We start from the raw sequence: 22,780 nt of genomic DNA, 5'->3' as shown, positions 1-22,780 counted from the left end.
GACTTGCTTTTACTAAACCAGAAGATCTGGTTTTGCTTCCACAATCTGCATGCTATAGCAAAAATTCCCATTCCTAAATTTAAAAAACGAACATGAAAACTTTAAAATGTACAAATGTGTACATTTTTAATAAATATTTCACTTCACTGTATATCACATTCTATTCCAAACCCCTTGCTTACCCCTTATTATTTAAATAGATGCTGTTTAGCTTTTACTTTGAGTATTAGTTAAAATTAGCTGCAGCACATTCATAAGACTTTCACAGGATGCATCATACAAGAAGAAATAGAGCAAATTGCCACAAAATGGACTTCCTTTAAATGGAATGGCAGCTAGAGCTTCATGATACACAAGTCATCATGCATTTTTCACCTCCAGAATCTCACAATTGTCTACACCTGTTACAATTAAATTCTAATTGCTGAATTCCAATACTTTTCAAAAGGTCTTAGTGGACACATGTCAACCTTGAGAATGCACAAATCCACAAACTGTGCACCTCCACAGTTTTCCAAATGACTTTATGGACCTAAAATACATACTCCAGCGAATTAATACATATCAGTAGAGGCTGTGATGCTCATGAAATTGCTGAACACCTGATGGCTGCACACTGCCATCAGCTGGTAACTGTGAAAGAAAAATATATAGCCCTAAAACTTATGGGTAAAGTCTGCAAGAAATACTATTAACTATCAGTGTTATCTTCTTACTGATGCATGAATGAACATTCAGATATGCATTATACATTTAGTGCACATCAACCATCTACAATGAACACTTCAGAATGCAACTATGACATTTATAGAAATGAATAAAAAAACCCTTTTGAAAACAGTACCAAGTTTTATGTTTGATCTGAAACAGTGTAAGAGTTTTACCTCATCAAATACTTTAGAAACTACGTGTTTGTCCAGAACTGGGATGTATTTGGTACCACGAGGGACAGCTGTAGGAGCTAAGGCATCCATGATGGTGAGTCGCCTAGCAACCAAGCCATGAGTCTTTAACCAAAGAGCCGAAGAGATATCTAGAGGACTAGAAAAAAGAGACTGTAAGATGTAGCACAAGGTAGAAATACATTTGAGAAGTCTGAAATTACTGAAGAAAAATACAAACTATAATTTTTGTGACATATCGATATATGCACACACATACCTTTTAGATGTCCTTTTCACAGCTTTCTGCAATTTCAGATCTAAGATAAAACATTTGCATTTCATTACCTCACAGGTTTTGTGCACACAAAAGTATACATAGATAAGCTGACATACAATAGCATCAGTTTTTCATTTGAGCCTTCTAGCAGTGTCACAAAGACTACAAAATAATGTCTATTTCAGTTGCTAAATTAATCAACGAGAATTATGTTTCCTGCATTTCTTGGTGCTTGATCAATAGTAACAATGTTACTATATGCCTCATGAGCCCTAATTAATCAATGACAAAATGTATAAAATAGGTGGAGAATAATTTATTGTTTTTTTAAAAAAATGAATTTTGTATGTATTTATTTCTTATAACCCAAAAAGAAAGATTAACGAGTTTATTCCCAAATTCAAGATGTGATACCAAGTACTATCACTAATGAGATCGCCAGGAGTGGCTAATTTAACGTATACCGCTATGAAAATTTTTATAAAAGGCCTATAAAGAACTAAAAATAAGACGCTGAAATATAAAGATGTCATATATCTTTAAGTACCATAGATGAGTTTTAGAACAACTTAGAGGACCCACCATAAAGTTAACAGTTGCATGAATTACTGAGAGAAATGAAAACCATCTGTATGTGTATACAAGCCCCCTGTGTATACAAGGAAACACTTTTGTCTCTATATGTGTCTGTCCCAGAGAGCATGTTTTTTGCAAGTCTAAGCATATCAATAAAGTGCAACCTCCCATTACAGAATTAGAAGCAACACTCCCAGCTTTAACCTCAACATTGAACATAACTACAAATTACTGTATCACTACAACCATCTATTACTGTATAACAAGATTCTCAAGATCCATTTCTTCTGTTGATATGAAGCAACTGTGATACCCTTTCAGCAGTCTAAGGTATGGTTGTAACTCAGCTGCATACTGTGGACATAACTAAACTGTTGTAAACGGAATACTCTGGGCACTGGCAGGACTCTGTCCGCAGCTGTAAGGACCCTGTTACAATACCCTCCTGCGTGTCCAGCTCTCTGCACCTCTGCTGTGTCCCAGTCCTTTGTACTGCAGGTCTGCATGGTTTTGCCTCAAATGAGGTGCCATTAGTTACAAATGCAGCAGGAGAAATGTTATCATCTGCCCCACCCAGAGCTTCCTGTTCTGTCCACTTGCCTTTGAAAACGGTTGTACATTTCACACTCTTTTTGACAGAAAAACTCTTCTTTTCAGGAGATATTCCTTCCTCTGGGCTTTCTTCCCTAGATTTCACACTGTGGCTCAGGATTCGCAGCAGACTTGTCTTTGTTTGCTCTGTAAGCGTTGAAAGGGAAAGAAAGTAAGAGCTAACTTATTGCTCAAATACATGCCTGGGATTTTTGAGTTCCTCTTTAATACCTAGTCCCAATTTTTACGGGACTGCCTACACAAAATCTCAAATACTAAATTACTTCAGCACTGATTTGTACTTTGTACTTTCCCAAGGATGAAGACTTCTTTTACATCAGCCAGGTAAATTTGGTTTTAGACTGCATAGAAAGGATACTTCAAAAAGAAACATAGTGTAGTAAGGAGAAATATTAGTGTAAGTAATGCTGGAACTTGTGAAGCATAGATCAGCACTTCATTCTTGACAATGATGTACTTAGAATAAAAAGTGACAAGGGTTTAATATCTACTGTTAAAAAACTCTTTACAGAGCTTTCAAAACATTCTGTCAAAATGTTTAATTTTTCATTTGTCTGATCGAGTCAAATGAGTAAGATGTCTGAAAAGAAAAAATGAAGAGAAGTTAGTTAGAATTTCATAAAGATGATTATTTAAATCATCAAAGGCTTCATTTGTTCCTGCAATGAGGGACGCTTCCTGCTATTTTTAAAAAAATCTTTTCAAGTTAGTGGATAAAATCTGCTAACAACTGCGGTTCATTTTAGTCTTACCTGCACATAATGCTTTCTTTCTTTGGGCTAGACTGTCAGCAGTGGTTTGCCAGGTTTGCTGATGTGGTGTCAGCGCTAGCTCTTCTGAAGCACAGCATGGCCTACTGTTAAGAGGAGTACTCAGCTCTTCGACGTCTTCGGTTTCAGAAGACACAGTATGCTTCTGCTTGTGATTACTGCTTGTAAATGACAAAAAGAAGAAACAAGCAAGAAATTACTTCAAACATATATCACTGGCTTAACAAAAACCACTAAACTGAAGTCTTTTGGTAATTCAAATATTCATTTCAAATGCTTTCAACAGTGGAAAAATATCTTCTCTATTATCCTAGTCTGCATTTCAAAGGGGAGTTCAAAGGAGGTTAAAATATTCTTATTTTTTAAACTATTTAAAAGTTGTTTCTTAGTCTATTTAAAAGACTTTCTTTACTTTTAAGGCAACACCCTCATATATTTTAATAAGGTTAGAATGTTCTGTAATGGCCACTTTGAATCCTGGGGGAAAGAGTAAACCTACCATCAGCAATGAAAATAACTAACACACACATACATACATATATGCACATATATATATACACACACACACACGTATATATACCTATGTCCCAGCATTAATAAAAGATAAAATGTGCAAATTCTGAAATAAATACTCACATACATTTTTATACTGGACATCCTGCCTGCCCTTCCATACATATGACATCATTCCACAGCATTCTCCACTTTTAATTTATTTTACTTTATTTTACTTTATTTTTAATACCTTTATTTTAACTTACTGTTTTTAGTAGATTTCTGTCTTAAAAATCTGATTTTTATTTAAATGTAGTTTTTTGCTTTGGTACTATTACTGCACAGATAAATAAGGTACCGGACAGGCTATTTTTTTATTAAGGCTGTGCTCCTGTACAGATTGCAAGTAACTTCATGTTTGAAGCTATTGTTTGTTTCTGTTTGTTCCCCGAACAGAAACTCAGTATATTCAGACTCGCAGAAAACTTTTCCACAGTGGCTCAGGAGTCTGCCTCCAGTATGCTGTGGAAGGACCTATTTTTGAATGGTCATTCTTGGCACTGTGAGATTTTCAGCATGTTTTTCAACTGATGCTGAACATGAAACTCTTTTTAATGATGAAATTACTTATCGTTTGATAAAAAGCAAGGATAAATATGATATGAACATACAAACACACATTGTAAGATCAAAAACGTGAAAAGGAGTCAGCTGAATTTCTGTTATGGCGTTTACCATCTTTTAAACAAATACATTTGTATGTAATTTATGTTCAATCAGCCTATCCAAACGAATAGCAATTTAGTCATGAAGTACTAAGCTAGCTCTACCAATAAGACAATAATTTTTTGTGACTTCTCGGCATCAGAGTGAGCAACTTTACCATGTGCTGGAGACAGAAAAATATTTTCACCTCTTTGCTTTATTTCTAATAATTTGAGACTATTGAGATATTTGAGATAATTTTGTTTCAGGCATCACAGTATTGGTATGTTTTTCCAGATTTTTCTTTTCCATTACTGTAACTATTTAAAAAAGCTCCACAAAACTAACAACCTTTCTTTTTAAAAGAGGAGAATGTCAGAGGTTAAAATGCAAGACAATGAAAAAGGAGCAATGTAACAAATAGCTCCTATCTATAATTAGCATAATAGCAGTATGAGGACATACTTATTCTTTGGATCATTTTCTCCTTTATAACAATCCATCATCAGACATTCGGCATGAAAGGTCTTCACTGTCTCTAGGTCTCTTTCTCCTTGTTCAATCTCTCTTTTCAAAAGATGTATGTCCTCGCTCTAACAAAATGAAAATCAAATGTTTTATTACTCCTACTCCTTTATTACAATTACTCCTAAACATGTTTAATTTCTGAACTGAAACTATGCAAGCTCTGATAATAATTCAGAATAATGACTAGGTTAGGACAGGTGCATAATTTTGTATATCTTTTCAGGTAGTATCTCTGTTTCCTACATCACAGTTTGATTTGTTCACTTTCCGTACGTATGAACAAGCTTATAGAAAACAAGATTAAAATGTGCTTGGCAATACAGCCTTTCAAATTTTTCTTCCATTTTAGGAAAAGGACAATCATTCCCTAACAAGCCGGTTACCCCTTGAGATATGAACAGCCATGTTTCTGAATAACAATAATGAGGTCAGTAGCTCCCCTCATTCCAAGCAAGTGAGCAAATAAGTAAGTAAACAAATACAATACAATACAAGATATGTACATTACAACTGTTGCCTTGTCATTCTACAGATCACAGCTGTATCACATAGTGTCCATGAAAAATGGGAAGTAAAAGCCATACTCTTCAAATAAACATTGGAACTGACTGGGAAGGATTTGGACTACAGGAGGAAACAGGAAGGAAATTCCAATGATGATCCCTTTACAACTCCCACAGGGCCCAAAGTCTGGAGATGGACAACACAGGCTCTGTCCCTCATCTTTCCAACGTATGCAGTGTCACACAGTCCACATCTGCAGAATCATCGAAATTGCCCAGCACATTCTCTGATATCTTTCAAGAGCTTTAGTATTTTCACATATTCCTTCTGATCAGTATCTGCAAAGTTCTAAATTTCCTACTACAGGAAGTTCCTGGTTCTTCTCATTGTTCCACTACCACCATTTCTAAAATTTGTGGAACTAATTAACTGAGTTTTAACTTTAATTAAAAGCAAGAATATGCTTTAAATGGGCATTTCTGATAGTCTATTCAGAAATTTCCTATTGGGGATTGTTAGATTGAGCTGCTTAGTCACACTTCACTGCTATTCGAGTCATTTTATGCATTATAGATCTCTCCCCAGTGGCTATTGTAGAGCAAACTTCCAGCAAAATTCATAGAATCATGCATTCATCATTATTCAAATTCAGCTCTTCATTCCCTCATTTATTAACAGAATACAAACCATGGTTTCATTTTAAACAGTAAGTTATTTCTAAGACAAAAAGATCACATACATTTCTTCCAGAGCTGAATTTGATCTATATGTTTTTTGGGCTGGTCATTTTTTGCAACAGTAGCAGTACGAATGTATGTTGCATGATATTTGGGCATTTTGTTGTTGTTGTCTAATAAAATTCCATAAGCAAAAAATGGCACACTTATTGCTTTCACGTGACTTCAAATCTGACTAGGATTAACAATCTTTTTTTTTAATAATCTATTGTAATAATGAAATCACAATAATGCAAGTCCTGTGGTTCCTTCAATAGCATGAAGAAATAAACACATTTATTTTAAAATACTCACAACAATAAACTCTGCAGCATCAGGATCAGTCAAATAAATGTTGTAATAATGAAACCGTCCCCCAGTTTCAGTAGATAGTTTGTATAAAAATTTATTAGCTTCTATATCATCACAGTTGAAGGATACTGTATGGATGGGAATTTTACGATGAAGCTGGACTTGAACCAGAATTATTTGGGGGGGCTGAAAATTGAAAAATGTATATTAAACATGTGACATCTAGAAATGTATTTATCAAAATATGAAGAATTTGTAAGAATCTAATCAGTCATACTGTTGCTTAGAGACAGACATAGATTCGTAAAAAGCATACATTTTATATGGATTGCTATTTCATAATTATATAAAATGAGCTAATTAAAATTGAATTTGAAACAATGATAATGCATTAAGGCACAGGATACTCTAACAAATAAAGTTTAAATTATAATATAAGCAGTACTCTGTTTCTGAAGTCTTAAAGGAAATTACTAAGTATAGGAAACCGAACTACTACATTGGTGTTTAGTATCACTGGATGTATATAACTGAATATTTTTGGATGTATATAACTGTTGCTATTTTTATTAAGCTAAATTAGTTCAATGATAAGTTGATTCAATACCAGAAAACAAAACAGAGGCTGAGAAAATAGGAAAGCTAGTGTTCTTCCTCCAATAAATAAATAAAAATTAGGCAAGGAAGTAAAAGATCTGCCATGTCTAAAAATTTTGAAGGATCTGGTAGAAAGAAATTCTCTAACTTCTGATAACACTTTGGTTGTTCAGAATACTGACATAAATGTTAATAAATTTAGCTTTCTGCTGATATTTGCAATATATTTGTTTGTTGCACTTTATAGTTAAAAGCAATCTTGGTCATTTCCTCTTTTTTGTCTAAAAAGTATAACATATTTCATAACAGCCATTATTAATTAGGAAAAAAGAAATATAAATGTATCTTTAGCCAAATTATTCTTTAACAAAATATGAATACACACTGCTAGCTAGCAAAAGTAAGTGTGAAACAATGAAAGATTCTGATCTGTTGTAAATTGAGTTTTAATGAGTGACAGTCAATAACAATCAACTTACCTTTAGAAAATATCAAAGATTAAAACTGAAACTAAAAACATTAAAAGATCTAAGTCGAAGTTTCTCATCTGCTGATTTAATTCACGTTTACATTTTGATATTCAAATGTCTTTGAAGCATATAAATACACCCTTCCCAATGGGCCACTTTACTTTTATCAAGAAAAATAGAACAAAAAGAAAAGTGAGCCTTTATCATTTTTCTTCTTTATCAAGATTTAAATAAATTCTTTCTGAAAGTTTATACTTCCTGAATCCTAGATTTATTGTATAGGCTTCAGTAATTAATTTTATGTGCCCTTCAGCCCAGCTATTTACCTAAGTCAGAGTTTTGCTGCATATCTGCCATTACAACCAAGCTAAATTTTCAATAGCAAATACAGTATTCTTAGCATACCAGCTAGTTTTCGCTGCGCATTACAGTTTATAAGCTCAGTTCCACCTAATTTGCATCATTATATCTGATCAACAAGTGGGTTTTTTCCCAGTTTTTAGTTGGTGTTATATAACCCAATACAACATGAAAGAGTATCATTTTAAAAAGTCACGGTAACAACCCATTTGATTTTATTATCCATTTAAAGCTAGACTTAAAGCAACTCCAGATCACTGCTACTCCAGAATTGCACCTACATGAGATCAAATTTGACTCAGTAGGATGAAAATGGGATTTGGTATCATACAGAGACCTAATGGAACAATATTAATGGTAACATCTTTCTAGGAAAATGGTTTAAATTAATAATTAGGCCCTTACTCCTCAGACATGACATAGCCTTTTTGTAAGTTCTGCAACAGAATGTAAGAAGGTACCTACCTAAAAATTTGACATGTTCTTCGTGGAAAAACGTTGAACACAAACTTGGGTGTTTTTTTTATTTTGCTATCAAACATTTTCTTTTTAGGTTTTCAAGCCATCACACAGGATTGCAGGGTTTTAATATTTAAATCCAACCATATCATGGGACATTCAGCCTGGAGAAAAGAAGGCTCCGAGGAGACCTTATAGTGGCCTACCAGTATCTTAAGGGGGCCTACGAGAAAGCTGGTGAGGGACGTTTTAGCATGTCAGGTAGTGGTAGGACTAGAGGGAATGGATTAAAACTAGAGATGGGTTGATTCAGACTGGACGTTAGGAAGAAGTTCTTCACCATGAGGGTGGTGAGACACTGGAACAGGTTGCCCAGAGAGGTGGTAGAAGCCCCATCCCTGGAAGATTTTAAGGCCAGGCTGGATGGGGCTCTGAGCAGCCTGATCTAGTGGGAGGTGTCCCTGCCCCTGGCAGCGGGGTTGGAACTAGATGATCTTTAAGGTCCCTTCCAACCCTAACAATTCTATGATTCTATGGGACCATCATTATTTCCTGATTTTTAATTCATGAGATATTTGTACTAAATCAGGGAGATACTTTATTTAACACAAATCCTAACCTTGATACTAACATACAGTTTAATGTTTAATCAGTTACCAGATCCTTAAAGTAACTCATGGGAAATGTCATGAGTTATCACGCACCAAAGACTAGACTATGGGCAGAGAGTTCTAATCAAAACCCATTCACAAACAGCACATTTTTCACATACAATTTTTCAAGATTATGACAATGTCCAAGAGACTCAGCTCTGCAGGTATGATATTAATCTCATACTTCAGCCTTCTGACACCATCACTGTAGCACCACATTACTGCATTTTCTGTTTTCTCATTTCAGAAATACCTGGTCAGGTCTCCCATCAGTCAAGAGATAGATAGCCTGAGTGTCAGTATCGGCAAAAGCAACCTGGAGAGCTTTGAGTGTATTTGTGGAACTTCCAGCCTAAGAAACCAAAAAGAAAAAAACAAATACACTGCTATAAATACTAACAGTTCTTTGCCTCTATTCTTAAATTCATATGACAGTGTACTGATTCAAGGGATATTACAGAACCGAAATGAGTAATAATATGGTGAAAATATTTATGTCAAATAGCTAGAAAAATCAAATCAAATGTCAAAGTAACATAAATTGGTACAAAATTGGTATTCAGTACTTATGGAAACATGCAGAAGCAAAATACAGGCAACAGAAATAGAAGCTGTAGAAGCAAAAGCAATCACTAAAAGACTATAAACAGATAGCAAGATGTGAAATAAAAGTTATATTTGATTATATTTTCCCAATGCTGCTCCTGACAGCCAACTCATCACACTCCCTTGAAGTACATATTCAAAAGAGTTGTATGGGTTTATTTCTCAAAAATAGGTAAAGGACTTCCTGGTTTTCTGAACAGTATTTTTTCCAGACTATCTCCCATCTACCCCCTCAGCACATCAATGTAAACATCATGTATTTTTAGGCACAGAAGTTAGCTATAACAGCAAAACATATGCAATAAAGCAATACTGTGCCCCTTAAATATTCATATTTGAGTAATACTAGCACTTTTCCTGTGTCATTCACAAACTTAGTGATCGTGATCTGTGTTTTTTCTTTTTAGACTAAATGCAACTCCAGACTCACTGAAATGCATTTCACAGCTTATGGGAACCTAAAAATTACAGTTTACATCTTCAGACTTCCACCTTTCAAAAATTCAGTGTACAAGGCCTTCCAAATTTAAGGAAAATGTAAGGTTATATCAGTATGGAAAAGTGTTTCATGAAGTCTTAGTCTTAGCCTTTCAATGGGGCCAAAGCAAAATCCCTGAAATGGTATGAGTGTTTTTTAGTACCAGTTTGGAGGGCTGTGAGGACTGCAGTGGTGTAAGTGAGAAGAGACTCAGGATCCACATATATAATGCATTACAGAAGCTAAATGTAAATCACTAACATTGACCCATACATGCAAAAATATGTTAAAAGATAGCATTATTTCTTCAGTCCAAATAATTGTGTTAAAACTTCCTCCAGTCCATCCCTCCAGCAAACAGTTCTATTAGAAAGGGCAGAGTAAGTAAATCAGGTGAAATGGAATAGGAGATACACTCTGAGAGTGACTCTGTATGTCTACGTAAGACTACATGGGCCAGACAACAAGATAGTTCAGATACTTTATAGTCCTATCTTCTAATCCACAAACAATCCTTATCAGTACTCACTCATAAGAAATAACTAGCCTGAGCCATTTTCTTTGTGTTAAATATAGCTAATGTTACTAATGTTTTAGTAAGCATTATAAAGTTTTAGGCACACATCACTCATTATTATGTGTAAATTTGCCATCCTGGCTCTTTTCAATAATGGTACGTGGGTGTGATCTGATTTGAAACAAAACAACTTCTTCCACTATATCACGGGAAAATACTGTGGATGCTGATGATGTGAGTGAAATAACTATGTACCTTACAATAACAGCTGTTAATTTTAAATTTCTCAGTTGCTACTGTTACTGTTTTTATCAGTGTTTAAACAAAGTTGACATGCTTCAACTACATGGCATAATCACCCCCAAAGTTTTAAAGTTTAGCACCTCTAAAGGATTTTTAAGGAACAGTTAGTTGCTGTTTATAGCTCAGCTTCCTTATTCAACATCCCGGGACCAATGTGTATAAAATAAGATCAAAGGATCTACTCTGATTAATATTCCAGAGCAATCTTCTGTTCATTTCAGCTTCACTCTAAAGCCAGCTTTCTGATCTCAGACTTATGCCTGCACTGCTTTAAACAGACTAAAAGGTCAGCAGCAGATGTCATCCCCAAAAAAAGTAGACTGTTTTCTGTACCATTTCAGATGTCTAGATCTGAACTTAGAAGGAAATTTATAATCAACAATTCACAACTTCATGAATAATGATGAAAAAGGCCATTCCCAAATGGTGCAAGATGGTATCAAAGTATAGTAGTTCAAAGTATTATTGAACTTGCACGATGCTGTACCATGTATATGGCTTAAACACTGCCAACTTTTCAAGTCTCAAGAAAGGCAGTAAAACTAAGTTTACTAACCTCAGTTATAAGTATTCACCAACTACTCAGTGAGGCCACACTAATACTTTCTTTTCTCCGTGTGTTTGTCTGGTAGTACTTTCTGAGAATACCAAGTTATTTATCTTGCTTTGTAGTCTCAGAGGTATTATGTAGCTTCCGCTATTCCCTCCTCCCCAAGAATTTAATGATAAAGTTTGAGGAAAAGCTGTCATAATGCTGAGGACTTTTATTTTATAAACATGGTTTTTGTGTTAGAAAACTTGACATGGGATATATCGGTACTGTTGTACAACTGATTTTTAGTCCTGTGCTCATAACATTGCTGTCCACATTTGACACATTAACTGGTCCTAAAACTGCCGACAGCTATAGTCTGGTGGCTGACTGTGGCTAACTACAAGCATTTGTACTGTTTCAGGGAAAAATCCTCAGATTTTGGCCACTGTCAGAGAAAGAATATTGAGTAGACAGGCAGGCATTTGGTCGAAGTATGGTTGCTCTCGTGTTCCTATGAAGGCTACAGTCAGCTGTCTATCTAGGCACCAAAAGGGACTAGAAATGCTCCTCCAGTTCGCTGGCACCAGTTTTCTGTACCATCCCTGAGCTGTAAGCCTGCCAGCGACAGCCCTCATCCATGCAGCATCCCTGCACCAAGAGTGGCAAATTTAGACACAGGGTCTGAGCACTGTCATGGTGCCTAGAGAAATCAAATTAGCCAAAGCTTGCATTGTGGCTACTAAACATAGCAGGCTGCAAGTTTAATTAACATGATCTTATAAACAGGTCCACTGTTAAAGGATTATTATACCTGACAAAGATAATACGTTTTACTCAGATCTACTAAAGTCTATACATCATCTATATTTTCAGCTTACTCAAGTCAAATACTTAGTCAATCCAAAAATACCCCAGCCATACAGAAAGAGAAGACACAAATATAACTTTGTACAAACATGCTTTATGATAATTAGTTCCCATGTTACCTCAAGCCCTTTTATCCAAAGCCAAGCATCTTGCAAATTTTCCTCATTAACTTCAGCAAGTTTCTCTTGCCATGCCACTGCTTGAGCACTAAATTTCACAAAGTTAAATCTCTTTTTGCATCTCAATTGTTCCTGCAAGAGACAGCATCTGAATTTTACTCAGTGTTAACAGAAAGAATACTTGTATCCTGAAATACTGACTGGTAGGAGTTGTTTTAATTATTATACAGAGCTGATTATATGGTTACAATAAATTACAATAACATTCAGTTATGGTACACAAAGAGACATATGGAGAGAGAGCGAATTATTGCTTAAAATTATTAAGATTACTTGAACTTCCTGATGTAAGTCCTCATTTACTCATATGTCAAATATCTAGGAGGGCAAGAAAGAGAGAGATGAAACTTGGTATGAATAGTGGTATAAGGAAGAGATTATGATTGCTGACCAAAGGAAATTGAAATCAGAATCAAAGAAAGACATCATTTAGAGGAGGAGAACAAGAATCAATGTAGAGCACTGGCAAGGGGAACTAGGACAGCTAGAGAGAATTAAGCTAAGAATCTGCTGAAGTTGCTTTTGGACAGAAGTTGTAAGGAGGGAGAGATTTGTGCAAGCTAGTACAAAATTTCAGAGCCTGGAATCTTTGCCTCCCTTTCATCACCATTTCTGTGTAGCTGCCCGTGAAACCTTCTGGCACGGTATCTAATAATTTTCTAGTGCTGATCTGCCTAGAGGACCACATGATACTATGTCCTATCACTTGTGCACTTAGCTCAAAAACCTCTGTTACAGTTTTACATTTTCTAGCCCTAATAATGATTGCTATCAATGCCAGACTAATCGAATTTCTGTCAGTTACTCCTCTCAGGTCTAAAAAAGTTAAGATTAATCATGCTTTAACAGTGCCTGCTTCTCTCAAATACTAATGTAAGCTCAGGTGACATCATTGTAGATTTCTAAAACTAGGTAAGATAAATCCTGTATTAGATGTGTCTCCCAGTACTCACTGCTTTTGAGGTACTTCTGCACTTTGCAAGTCCCTTTGCAAAGTTCTGAGTTACTGTAAGATGCAAGCAAGTTCAAAACGTTCTAGACTCTCTATTGTAAAAGCATGAAAGTGAATCTAGAACACACATTACAAATCACAACATGCCAGTGGAACTGGATGACGCTGCCTAAAAATAAAAATGAAAATGTGTTTTATTGCATAGGGGTTTTTTTGGTTTTTTCTTTCAATTTTTTTTAGGAGGGAGATGACTTGAGGGAAAGAAGAACTACTAAAGCTTTTTTAATTTTTAACATTTTCCTCTTTTTTTTTCAAATATTTATTCAAATGAGGAAACAATATAAATTTTTAACTGAAAAATGAGCACACCAAGGAAAATCAAAATATTTTTATAATGCTTCTGGTTTTTTAAAATAATTTAAAAAAAACCCACAAAACAAAATCAAACACAAAACAGAACCTAGAGTAATAACCACCCAGAAAAGATCAGCCTAGTCTAAAATGCTTGTCAGTTGTCAGAATCATCACTTTATCACACCTGTATGAGCTGAAATATTTTCTCTTTCACCCGTGGTAGCTTATCCTTCATAGACTGGGAGGTATCAATAAGAATATAGACATCATCTTCAAACACATTCCCAAAGAGCCCTCTGCTTCCCTGTTGAAGCCACTTAATCCTGGGGGAGGAAAAAAAATATTAAAAACTGGTCTGTAAGATCTTTGGAGCTTTGCGTATCAAAATCTAACAAGAAGGATCTTTTCATCACTGCTGTACCTCTTATTCTCTTTCCCTAAGCACCTGTTACCACTCACTGTCAGAAGCGATATATTGGCCTCAATGAACCAATCCTCTGTGACTACATAACACAAGACATATTTATTTTCTAATTTCAGTAGGAAGCTGGAGACAGACAAAACAGACAAAGCAATACAGCACCTTTATAAAGTCAATTATTAGGTAGTTTGAGCTGGGAAAACCACAAGGAAGTAACTATAACTGTTGCCCCTGTAACTGTTCTCCAGCTTGAACTCAGGAAATCATTTAAGCATATGCTAATATGCTTCCCTTTTCAGGGAACCACTTGAGAACCTATTCTGCAAGGAACTTGAGCACTTTGAAGAGTCTTAATATAACACAGATGCTTCGTTGCTTTGCTGACCTTGAACCTTATATACAGACTTAGTTTTACATTTTAAACAGGATTTAAGCACGCCTGCCAGTTAGATACACGCATACATACTGCTGCGTACAAGAACATTTCCTCAGTAATGGCTGCAGCAGGTCCAAATCTGATTTCCCTTGAGAGTCATAAACTACTTGCCTGCTGTGAAACAGAGACATTTAACAGACGGAATATAATGGCCCTGGGAAAAATATTACTCATCTCCACGGAGGTTTAAAAAAATGATACAATGGAAATTTAAAGGTTACTATTACATTTGCTATTTTTCCATTAGTTATACCCCGAAGTGTTTGATGAGGTCTACCAAGACTTTTTAACAGTGAGATGAACTATTCAAAACAGCAAACCCATCATCTTGGCTCAGATTTCAAAAATAGAAACTCATCAAAACACTTTACCTGAAATTTTCCTTTCACAGTATGTTAATGTTATCCTAAATACAGCAGGATGAAGATAAATTAAAAGGAGTAGCAAAATTCTGCTTGACCTTGCTAAATGTATTCAGGCTGTTATTCTTTTGGTAGAGAAGTAACAATAAAATGAAAGTTCAAATCCTGCTTTTTTCAGTGAGACATCTCATTGTCCTAATATACAAAACAGAGGGCAACATTTATTTTTTCTCTCGGTTCTACAATATCCATTTTGAAAGTTTCCTTCTTCTCCTAATGTAGACATGAAAGCCAAATTACTTTAGGGCATCTTTAGGACAGATCAATCAGACTCTCAGATTGCCTTCTTACTGTAGATGTCCTACAAAAGCTAAGAGTGTATCTATACAGCTGCAGAAAAGTAAACTACAGAGCTAGCTTGAGCACTGAACTTCTGATCATATGCATTACTTAATAGCCCATGCCCTGACGGTGATCTAGACTATTCAAACTCGTCTTCACCATAAAATTGCAAAAAGGGCAGATAACCAGTATCAGTACAGGCACAACCCAAGCTGTGCTACTTGGTATTAGAGGTATCACAAGAGATCCTAGGTACATCCCAGGATGAATGTTTACTAAAGTTTTATTGATGATTCTAGAAGTTATCTGCTACCTTATGTCCTGATGCTTTTTGGCACTTTCAGTAGTATTTCAATAATGTGCAGGCTGACTTTCATGTTTATGTTCCAGAAGGATAACAAAACACAAACCTGTTCATCGGTTTTCTTATGTGACTACTAAGAAATCCTACACACAAGATTCTGATCTAAAATGGATTTCTGGCTTAGTACTGCTACTGGCAGTTTACCAACCACTTGAGCTTATTATGACAGTAAACGTCAAACATTTCAACACCAATGTAAAATAATACAAACTGATTTTGCGTGACAGAACACTAACCTTCCTTCCACTTGTCTGAGAGCCGCCCTCATTTTCTCTTCATACTGCTTATATTTTTCTGTACTAACATACACGTGAACTACAGATCCATCTTTCCACAAGGTATGTACAAACTTGTCACAGTATTTTGCATGAATTACCTTCCTCTTTGTCTCCTACAGGCAAGAAAAACATGTTTCATGTTCCAAAACACATTATTTTGCAGTGCCTTTAATATTTGGCAAACAAACTTCAAAGGTACATGCTTGTTGCATATGAACATGTGCAGAAATAGACATGGGATAAGGTGCTCCTAGCAATAGTCAATAGAAACTGGTTTTATTCTTGTAGCTAGCAAAACCAAAAGCTTACCAAACAGTGTAATGTTAGAGCTTGAGAAAAATAAATAGAAGACAAATGAATCCAAATTTAAGGACCTGCAAACACCAGAGCAGCTGAGACCAACACTTTTTCTAAAGAAAAATAAAGATGACAAGCAATCTTTGCCCTACCCCATAAAAATACAAGGTATTGCTTAAGCGAGTCCAGATTCTTCCTTGCAGATTATATGTGGACCAGGAAGGACTCCTTAAAACAGTCATTTTCAAATAGTTCTTTGAAACAATCTTAAGCTGATTTGAACAAAACCTACAAAAAATGGACCATACACTTTATCATAAATTCATCTATCTATCTGTCAAGTTTTCAAACTTTAAAAAAAAAACCAAACAACTCACAGGACATGAAGGAAAATCAACAATACTCACAGCATCAGTTTGTGAAGATTCATCCTCTGGTTTAGTTTTTATGTCAACAATCCCATCTGCATGGCGAAAAGTACAATCAGCAAGTGCATCGTACAGTGTGAGCTTCTGAGCTTTCAAGCCATACTTCTGTAACCACTTCTCAGAACTCAAATATTTGTCAGATGTGTGCTTTTGTAACGGATGATCAGTTTTGGTTGCTAAAAAATAAAATAAAACAAACAAAATCTCCTGTATAACACAGTTTATTTTGGATAAGCTACTTTCAAAAATAGGCTATGATACTGGAGTTAAAATTTTCAAATTTGTTCTGCGTGCACCAAGAACATTGGAGAGAGCAGATATTTCTGGCTGTTTTTTAATATTTTCTACTTTGGTTGTGTATTTTTTTCTTATCAGACAATTCTTCACAAGAAAGTCCTTTTTAACTGGAACAAACCCATCAGAAGTCAAGGAGGGAAGAAGATAAATAGCTACAGGATCAACGTATAAAAGGAATATGGTTGACTTAACCTTCACACTGGTTGAATCACAAAATGCCAGAAAAAATTCCTATATAAGATGTCTAACTCAAGGAGAATCATTTGAGAAAATGAAACAATGGAAGATATAATTGAAAAAGATATAATTGAAAAAATTGAAAAAAGGAGAACATTGGTTAACATTGCCATTGGTCTTTTTCAGAGAAGGCCATTCAAAGGCAAACCACAATGTCTTTGGAAAAGATTTTACTGTGTTTCTCTGCAATATTGCCTTTTTATAGGCTGAATATTATACCACGTATCCCAAGCCACAAATCACTTGTTTACCATCTTAACATTTTCTCTAGTTCTACACCCTTCTTTTAGCATTTTTAATTGATACTGTAAGAAAAAGGGTATTTTATTTTTTTTGTCTGATCTGGTATGACTGTTCTCCTGTTTACCGTTTTATGTCATATTGTCTTAGAAATTTTTGAAGGACCCTTTTAAGGTTGGGCACTGCACATCTCTGGGTACCAGTAATAGAATACAGGGCTCTACATTCACTCATCACTAATTCAATAAACCATGCCTAAACCAAATGACCCAGCACTGGTTCTCATAGCAAGGTGAATTTATTTTGTCACACTTTAATTTTGGTGGACGTAGGTGGTATGAATGTCTACTCTGTTTAGAGCCAGATACAGTGACAACAGTACTGAGATCCTGAGCCTGCAAACAAACCTATGGAGACATCTACTGCCTTAACACACACAGAGATCAGCCAGCATCAGGTTAGGTGCAGGGTCAGAGCCTGTTCATGTGGAAACATTTGCTTTCTGATTGCTCGTGGTCCTTAGAACAGCCAGTATGGCAAGCGTCACAAATGCACTCACACAATTTTAAAAAGAAAAGTGTTGTTTTCTTTCTTCCACATGCTTTATGTAAAAAGTCATGTCTCAGTTCAGGTAACTAGTGCGTTATCTGGAGAGTAAGCAGAAAAATTGTCTCTTTTTCTGTTTCTTCTCCTGCAGAACATTGCAATCTTCAGAACTACATTTTGCAGCAGAGCATTTTAAACAGATCAGGAAGGCAAAACGACGAAGAAATGCAGGCAAAAAGAAAAACTGCAGTTATTTGGATTAACGGGCAACAGTCAAATAATGCTGAAGAACTGAAAAAATAAATCACACTAATTTAATTTCTTTTAATTTATTTAGGAAGTGATTATGTACAAAGGCAAACACTAAAAGAACACTAAAGCTGCATAGTCAGGAAAACATAAATAAACACTGAAATTAGGGTGCTGTTGCAGCTTTGCTGTGGTCTTTTTGTTCATATGGATTATGGTATAGCTGTTTAACCTCATATGGGAAGTCCTGCTAGTTCAGAAGATGCTATTTATCCCCAGAGTGTTCAGCCTCCTGGGCTAGAAGATAAGGATGGAGAGCAGAACAACGCACCCATAATCCAGGAGGAAGTAGTCAATGATCTGCTTCAGCACCCAGACACACGTAAGTCTATGGGGCCAGATTGGATTAACCCAAGAGTACTCAGGGAGCTGGCGGGAGAGCTCACCAAGCCTCTCTCCATCATTTATCAACAATCCTGGTCAACAGGGGATGTACCAGATGACTGGAGGGTGGCTAATGTGATGCACATCTACAAGAAGGGTCGGAAGGAGGATCCGGGAAACTACAGGCCTGTCAGCCTGACCTCGGTACCAGGAAAGATCATGGAGAGGATCATCTTGAGTGAGCTCTCACGGCAAGTGAAGGGCAGCCAAGGGATCAGGGCCAACCAGCATGGGTTTAGGAAAAGGAGGTCCTGCTTAACCAACCTGATCTCTTTCTATGACCATGTGACCCACCTTCTGGATGTGGGGAAGGCTGTGGACGTTGTCTATCTGGACTTTGGTAAGGCCTTTGACACCGTCCCCCACAGCATTCTCCTGGAGAAGCTGGCGAATCATGGCATAGACAAGTGTACTCTTTGCTGGGTTAAAAACTGGCTGGATGGCCGTGCCCAGAGAGTTGTGATTAATGGGGTGAAATCCTCTTGGCGGCCGGTCACCAGTGGTGTCCCTCAGGGCTCAGTTTTGGGGCCAGTTTTGTTTAATATCTTTATCAATGATCTGGATGAGGGGATTGAGTGCACCCTCAGTAAGTTTGCAGATGACACCAAACTAGGTGGGAGTGTTGATCTGCTTGAGGGTAGGAAGGCTCTACAGAGGGACCTGGACAGGCTGGATCGATGGGCCAAGGCCAACGGTATGAGGTTTAATAAGGCCAAGTGCCGGGTCCTGCATTTCGGTCACAACAACCCCAAGCAACGCTACAGGCTTGGGGAAGAGTGGCTGGAAAGCTGCCCAGCAGAAAAGGACCTGGGGGTGCTGGTGGAGCCAGCTTAACACGAGCCAGCAGTGTGCCCAGGTGGCCAAGAAGGCCAACAGCATCCTGGCCTGTATCGGGAATAGCGTGGCCAGCAGGAGTAGGGAAGTGATGGTGCCTCTGTACTCGGCACTGGTGAGGCTTCACCTCGAGTACTGTGTTCAGTTCTGGGCCCCTCTGTACAAGAGGGACATTGAAGTGCTGGAGCGTGTCCAGAGGAGAGCTACCAGGCTGGTGAGGGGTCTGGAGACCAGGTCATATGAGGAGAGGCTGAGGGAGCTGGGCATGTTTAGCCTCATGAGGACCTCATTGCCCCCTACAACTACCTGAAAGGAGGTTGGAGAGAGGTGGGTGTTGGCCTCTTCTCCCAGGTGAATAATGACAGGACCAGAGGAAATGGTCTGAAGTTGCGGCAGGGGAGGTTTAGATTAGATATTAGGAAGAATTACTTTACGGAAAGAGTGGTCAGGCACTGGAACAGCCTGCCCAGGGAGGTGGTTGAGTCACCGTCCCTAGAGGTATTTAAGAAATGTCTAGATTTGGCACTTCAGGGCATGCTCTGAAGGGCAGAGATTGTAGGTTGTTGGTTTTGGTTTTTTGGGTTTTTGTGTGTGTGTGTGTATGGTTGGACTCGATGATCTCAAAGGTCCTTTCCAACCATGAAGATTCTATGATTTTATGATTCTGTGATTACCAGTATAAAGAACTGTATTATGCCTTCACAGAAGAAAAAAACTCAAGCCTAAATCCCGCAGAGTTACGTTATTGACAGATGTGCAACCCCAGTGCAGGCAGCTTCAAATCTTCACCATCACCACCCTAGTCACACATCTCAACACGCCACTGAGAGTTCAAGTGACTGGCCAACTGACTGTACAAAGCATTCTGCAGCAGGTGATCCAGAAAAGGGTGTCTGGCCCCAGCCTCCATCTAGCCAAAGCGAAAGCAATTGCACTGCAAAAACAATACTGGAACTACACAAAATCACTGATGACTGGTTGTGCTAACTCAACCTGAATCTTGTATCAACTTATGCAAAAAATACCACCAGAATCCATGTAAGTATTTTAAAACCAGCACTATTGCGGAATGGAGGCACTGGCAATCATAGCTATGATCCTGAAAATTCACCCCCGCAGTTGCAGTCCAACACTGAAGCTGCCTAGACTCTTCAGATTCCTAAATTTTCAGTATTTAGGTCTTGTCAGTGGGATCATTTTGCACCAGAACATGCCCAGAGAACCTCCATCTTCGCAGGGCTGAGTAGTTTCTCACCATCCCCTGTCAAAACCTTCCAGAGATTCAGAAACCAGCTATGCTTCTGTCTCAAATAGGGCTCAATCCAATCGATATGCACAGAACAACAAATGGATCATGTTCTAGGCCAAACGTAATGGTGGGAACTGTCAGTTTAATGAACAAGTATGGGTGTTCCTCCATATTTCTTAACACAAGAGTTGTCAGAGCACTCATCCAAAATCAGTTTCAGTCCTTTACCTTTGACTAAGAGAATTCAAACCCACACTTCTTCCCTTTTAGGGGAATGAACTAGATACCAGGTTGGAGGCTATCCTAAGACGACCATGATGGGAGAGAGATGAGGTACTTCCCCAGCACTGTGTAGAATAAAATTAAAAATTTACTGGCCCAGGCAGAGAGGGAGAGACCACAACAAATCTATTTCAATATCTTGAAATCTAGCTAATTTCTAAACCCAGTCACTGGTGAACTAAAAATGGTGTGTTTCAGCATGAGCTGTTAAAATTCAGCAAGTTTAAGCAGCAGTAAACAGAGATTTATAATGAAAAGTTTTAAGCAACCCTACATTTTGATGCCAAGTACAGTTGCTACCTGTATATACACATTTCTGAGAAAATCATCCCCAAATTGACATGTAATCAAAACTGTTCACAAATAAAATATTGAACATTAATATAATGGTAACTCTCTTGAAAGAAACATAAATTATACCATCTTGAGAAGCAGGCTGGTCAGATTCTGATAAAATTTTCTGAACTTGTTTCACTGTACTCCTGGCTTCCTCCAACTCCTTCCAGATCAAAAAGACATCCTCACGGACTCCAGCTACTGCAAAAGAAATCATAAAAAGAACTTGACATTTTGAGACAATTTCTGCTTTTTATAACTCCTCAATTACCACAAAGTCATTGGGTTCATCCAGATGTTGCCATATAACCGTGTTTTCTTGAGGTCCCTTTGCAGTGACAAGTGCTATTCTTTGATAGACTTCAAAAAAGATCTCAAAGCTGATAGATATGAGAGGTGCTTAGCCTGGTAGAAGTAACCTCCAGAATTGGCCACAAATTGTTCCCACAATGGAAGAAAATCCTTTATAACACTCTCAGATAATAATAAGGAAACTCCACAAAGAAATCCACATGTTGTCCCCTGGACTTCATTGCAAAAGCTGTCTCCAAATATTAGATCCAACTTTGAAACTTTAAAGAGAAGATATTTTCAACTCTTTGAATACCCTTACAGTACATAAATACCTTTATTTAAAATAAAACCTTCTTTTCCTGAAAAGTATGTGATGAAATTTTGCTAAGTTTATTTTCATGCTAACAGTTCTCAACAGTCATAAATGAATGCTAAAAAAAATAAAATTTTTTACTCTCAGGCTATATTCTCAAAAAATTGGAAAAATTGAAACCTGAAGTTTACTCTATTTAGTAGAGTAAAATTATTAAAATTGAGGCACCGTGTATACCTAAGCAATATGACCATTACTAAAAAATGTGTTAAATTAGGTTATTCACAGAGTTTAAATTGCAATATAGGACAATACAGAGAAACCGTGTGTAGTGTTACAGCAAAAATATAAAAGAAACTGAATTGTGAGCTATCCTAACTAAATGCGTATTACAACCTACTGCAGATTACAATCTATTACTGAATTGCACATAAAGATGCTGAACAAGGCAAACTGTATCTTGTCATCTAGTGGTTCGGTTAATATACAGTGGTGGTTCACTGTACAAATGATAAGACATGCAAACTTGTCTACTAAAGTAGGCTATCAGTAAACAAACCTACCTGATCATTTTGTTCTTTGATAAACTTCCCTGAAATAATAATATGAACATTTTACAAAATAACAACTCAATTTTAATTGTGAAATGCTTTTAGTTTCCAAGAAATATTTTGAAATGTGTTGTTGTACACTGCCATCTCCTGGGACCTTCCTGTATTTCAAAAACATCTGTTTCAGCCATTAGGACAAAGATCAGCATTTCCTAAATCACAAAAAGCTTTAGTAAAGCAGATCATTCCACAGTATAAAACACAAAAGGAA

At 36.8% G+C, this 22,780-nt stretch overlaps 1 protein-coding gene across 11 annotated transcripts in view; it reads right to left on the bottom strand.

Moving 5' to 3' along the window:
- Positions 1-22,780, bottom strand: part of VWA3B (von Willebrand factor A domain containing 3B) — a 77,856-nt gene that overhangs the window by 32,794 nt on the left and 22,282 nt on the right. For 10 of the 11 annotated variants that reach the window (XR_008469349.1, XM_054221119.1, XM_054221144.1 and 7 more), the window contains 12 exons: positions 21,436-21,552; positions 16,617-16,813; positions 15,871-16,025; positions 13,894-14,032; positions 12,344-12,475; positions 9,172-9,270; positions 6,383-6,565; positions 4,785-4,912; positions 3,102-3,280; positions 2,338-2,475; positions 1,162-1,201; positions 885-1,041 (listed from right to left, as the gene is read on the bottom strand). Coding sequence is in view for 10 of the 11 variants with exons in the window: in XM_054221119.1 (XP_054077094.1) it covers positions 885-1,041; positions 1,162-1,201; positions 2,338-2,475; positions 3,102-3,280; positions 4,785-4,912; positions 6,383-6,565; positions 9,172-9,270; positions 12,344-12,475; positions 13,894-14,032; positions 15,871-16,025; positions 16,617-16,813; positions 21,436-21,552 (1,664 nt within the window). In the remaining variant the exon portion in view is untranslated. The remainder of the gene's footprint in view (positions 1-884; positions 1,042-1,161; positions 1,202-2,337; positions 2,476-3,101; positions 3,281-4,784; positions 4,913-6,382; positions 6,566-9,171; positions 9,271-12,343; positions 12,476-13,893; positions 14,033-15,870; positions 16,026-16,616; positions 16,814-21,435; positions 21,553-22,780) is intronic. The other variant, XM_054221135.1, reaches the window with a different exon arrangement.

The sequence above is a fragment of the Rissa tridactyla genome, chromosome 1 (assembly GCF_028500815.1).
Source record: "Rissa tridactyla isolate bRisTri1 chromosome 1, bRisTri1.patW.cur.20221130, whole genome shotgun sequence".
NCBI classification, from domain to species: Eukaryota; Metazoa; Chordata; class Aves; order Charadriiformes; family Laridae; genus Rissa; species Rissa tridactyla.
Note: the sequence above shows the minus strand (reverse complement) of the source record. Positions and strands in the feature narration are given on the sequence as shown.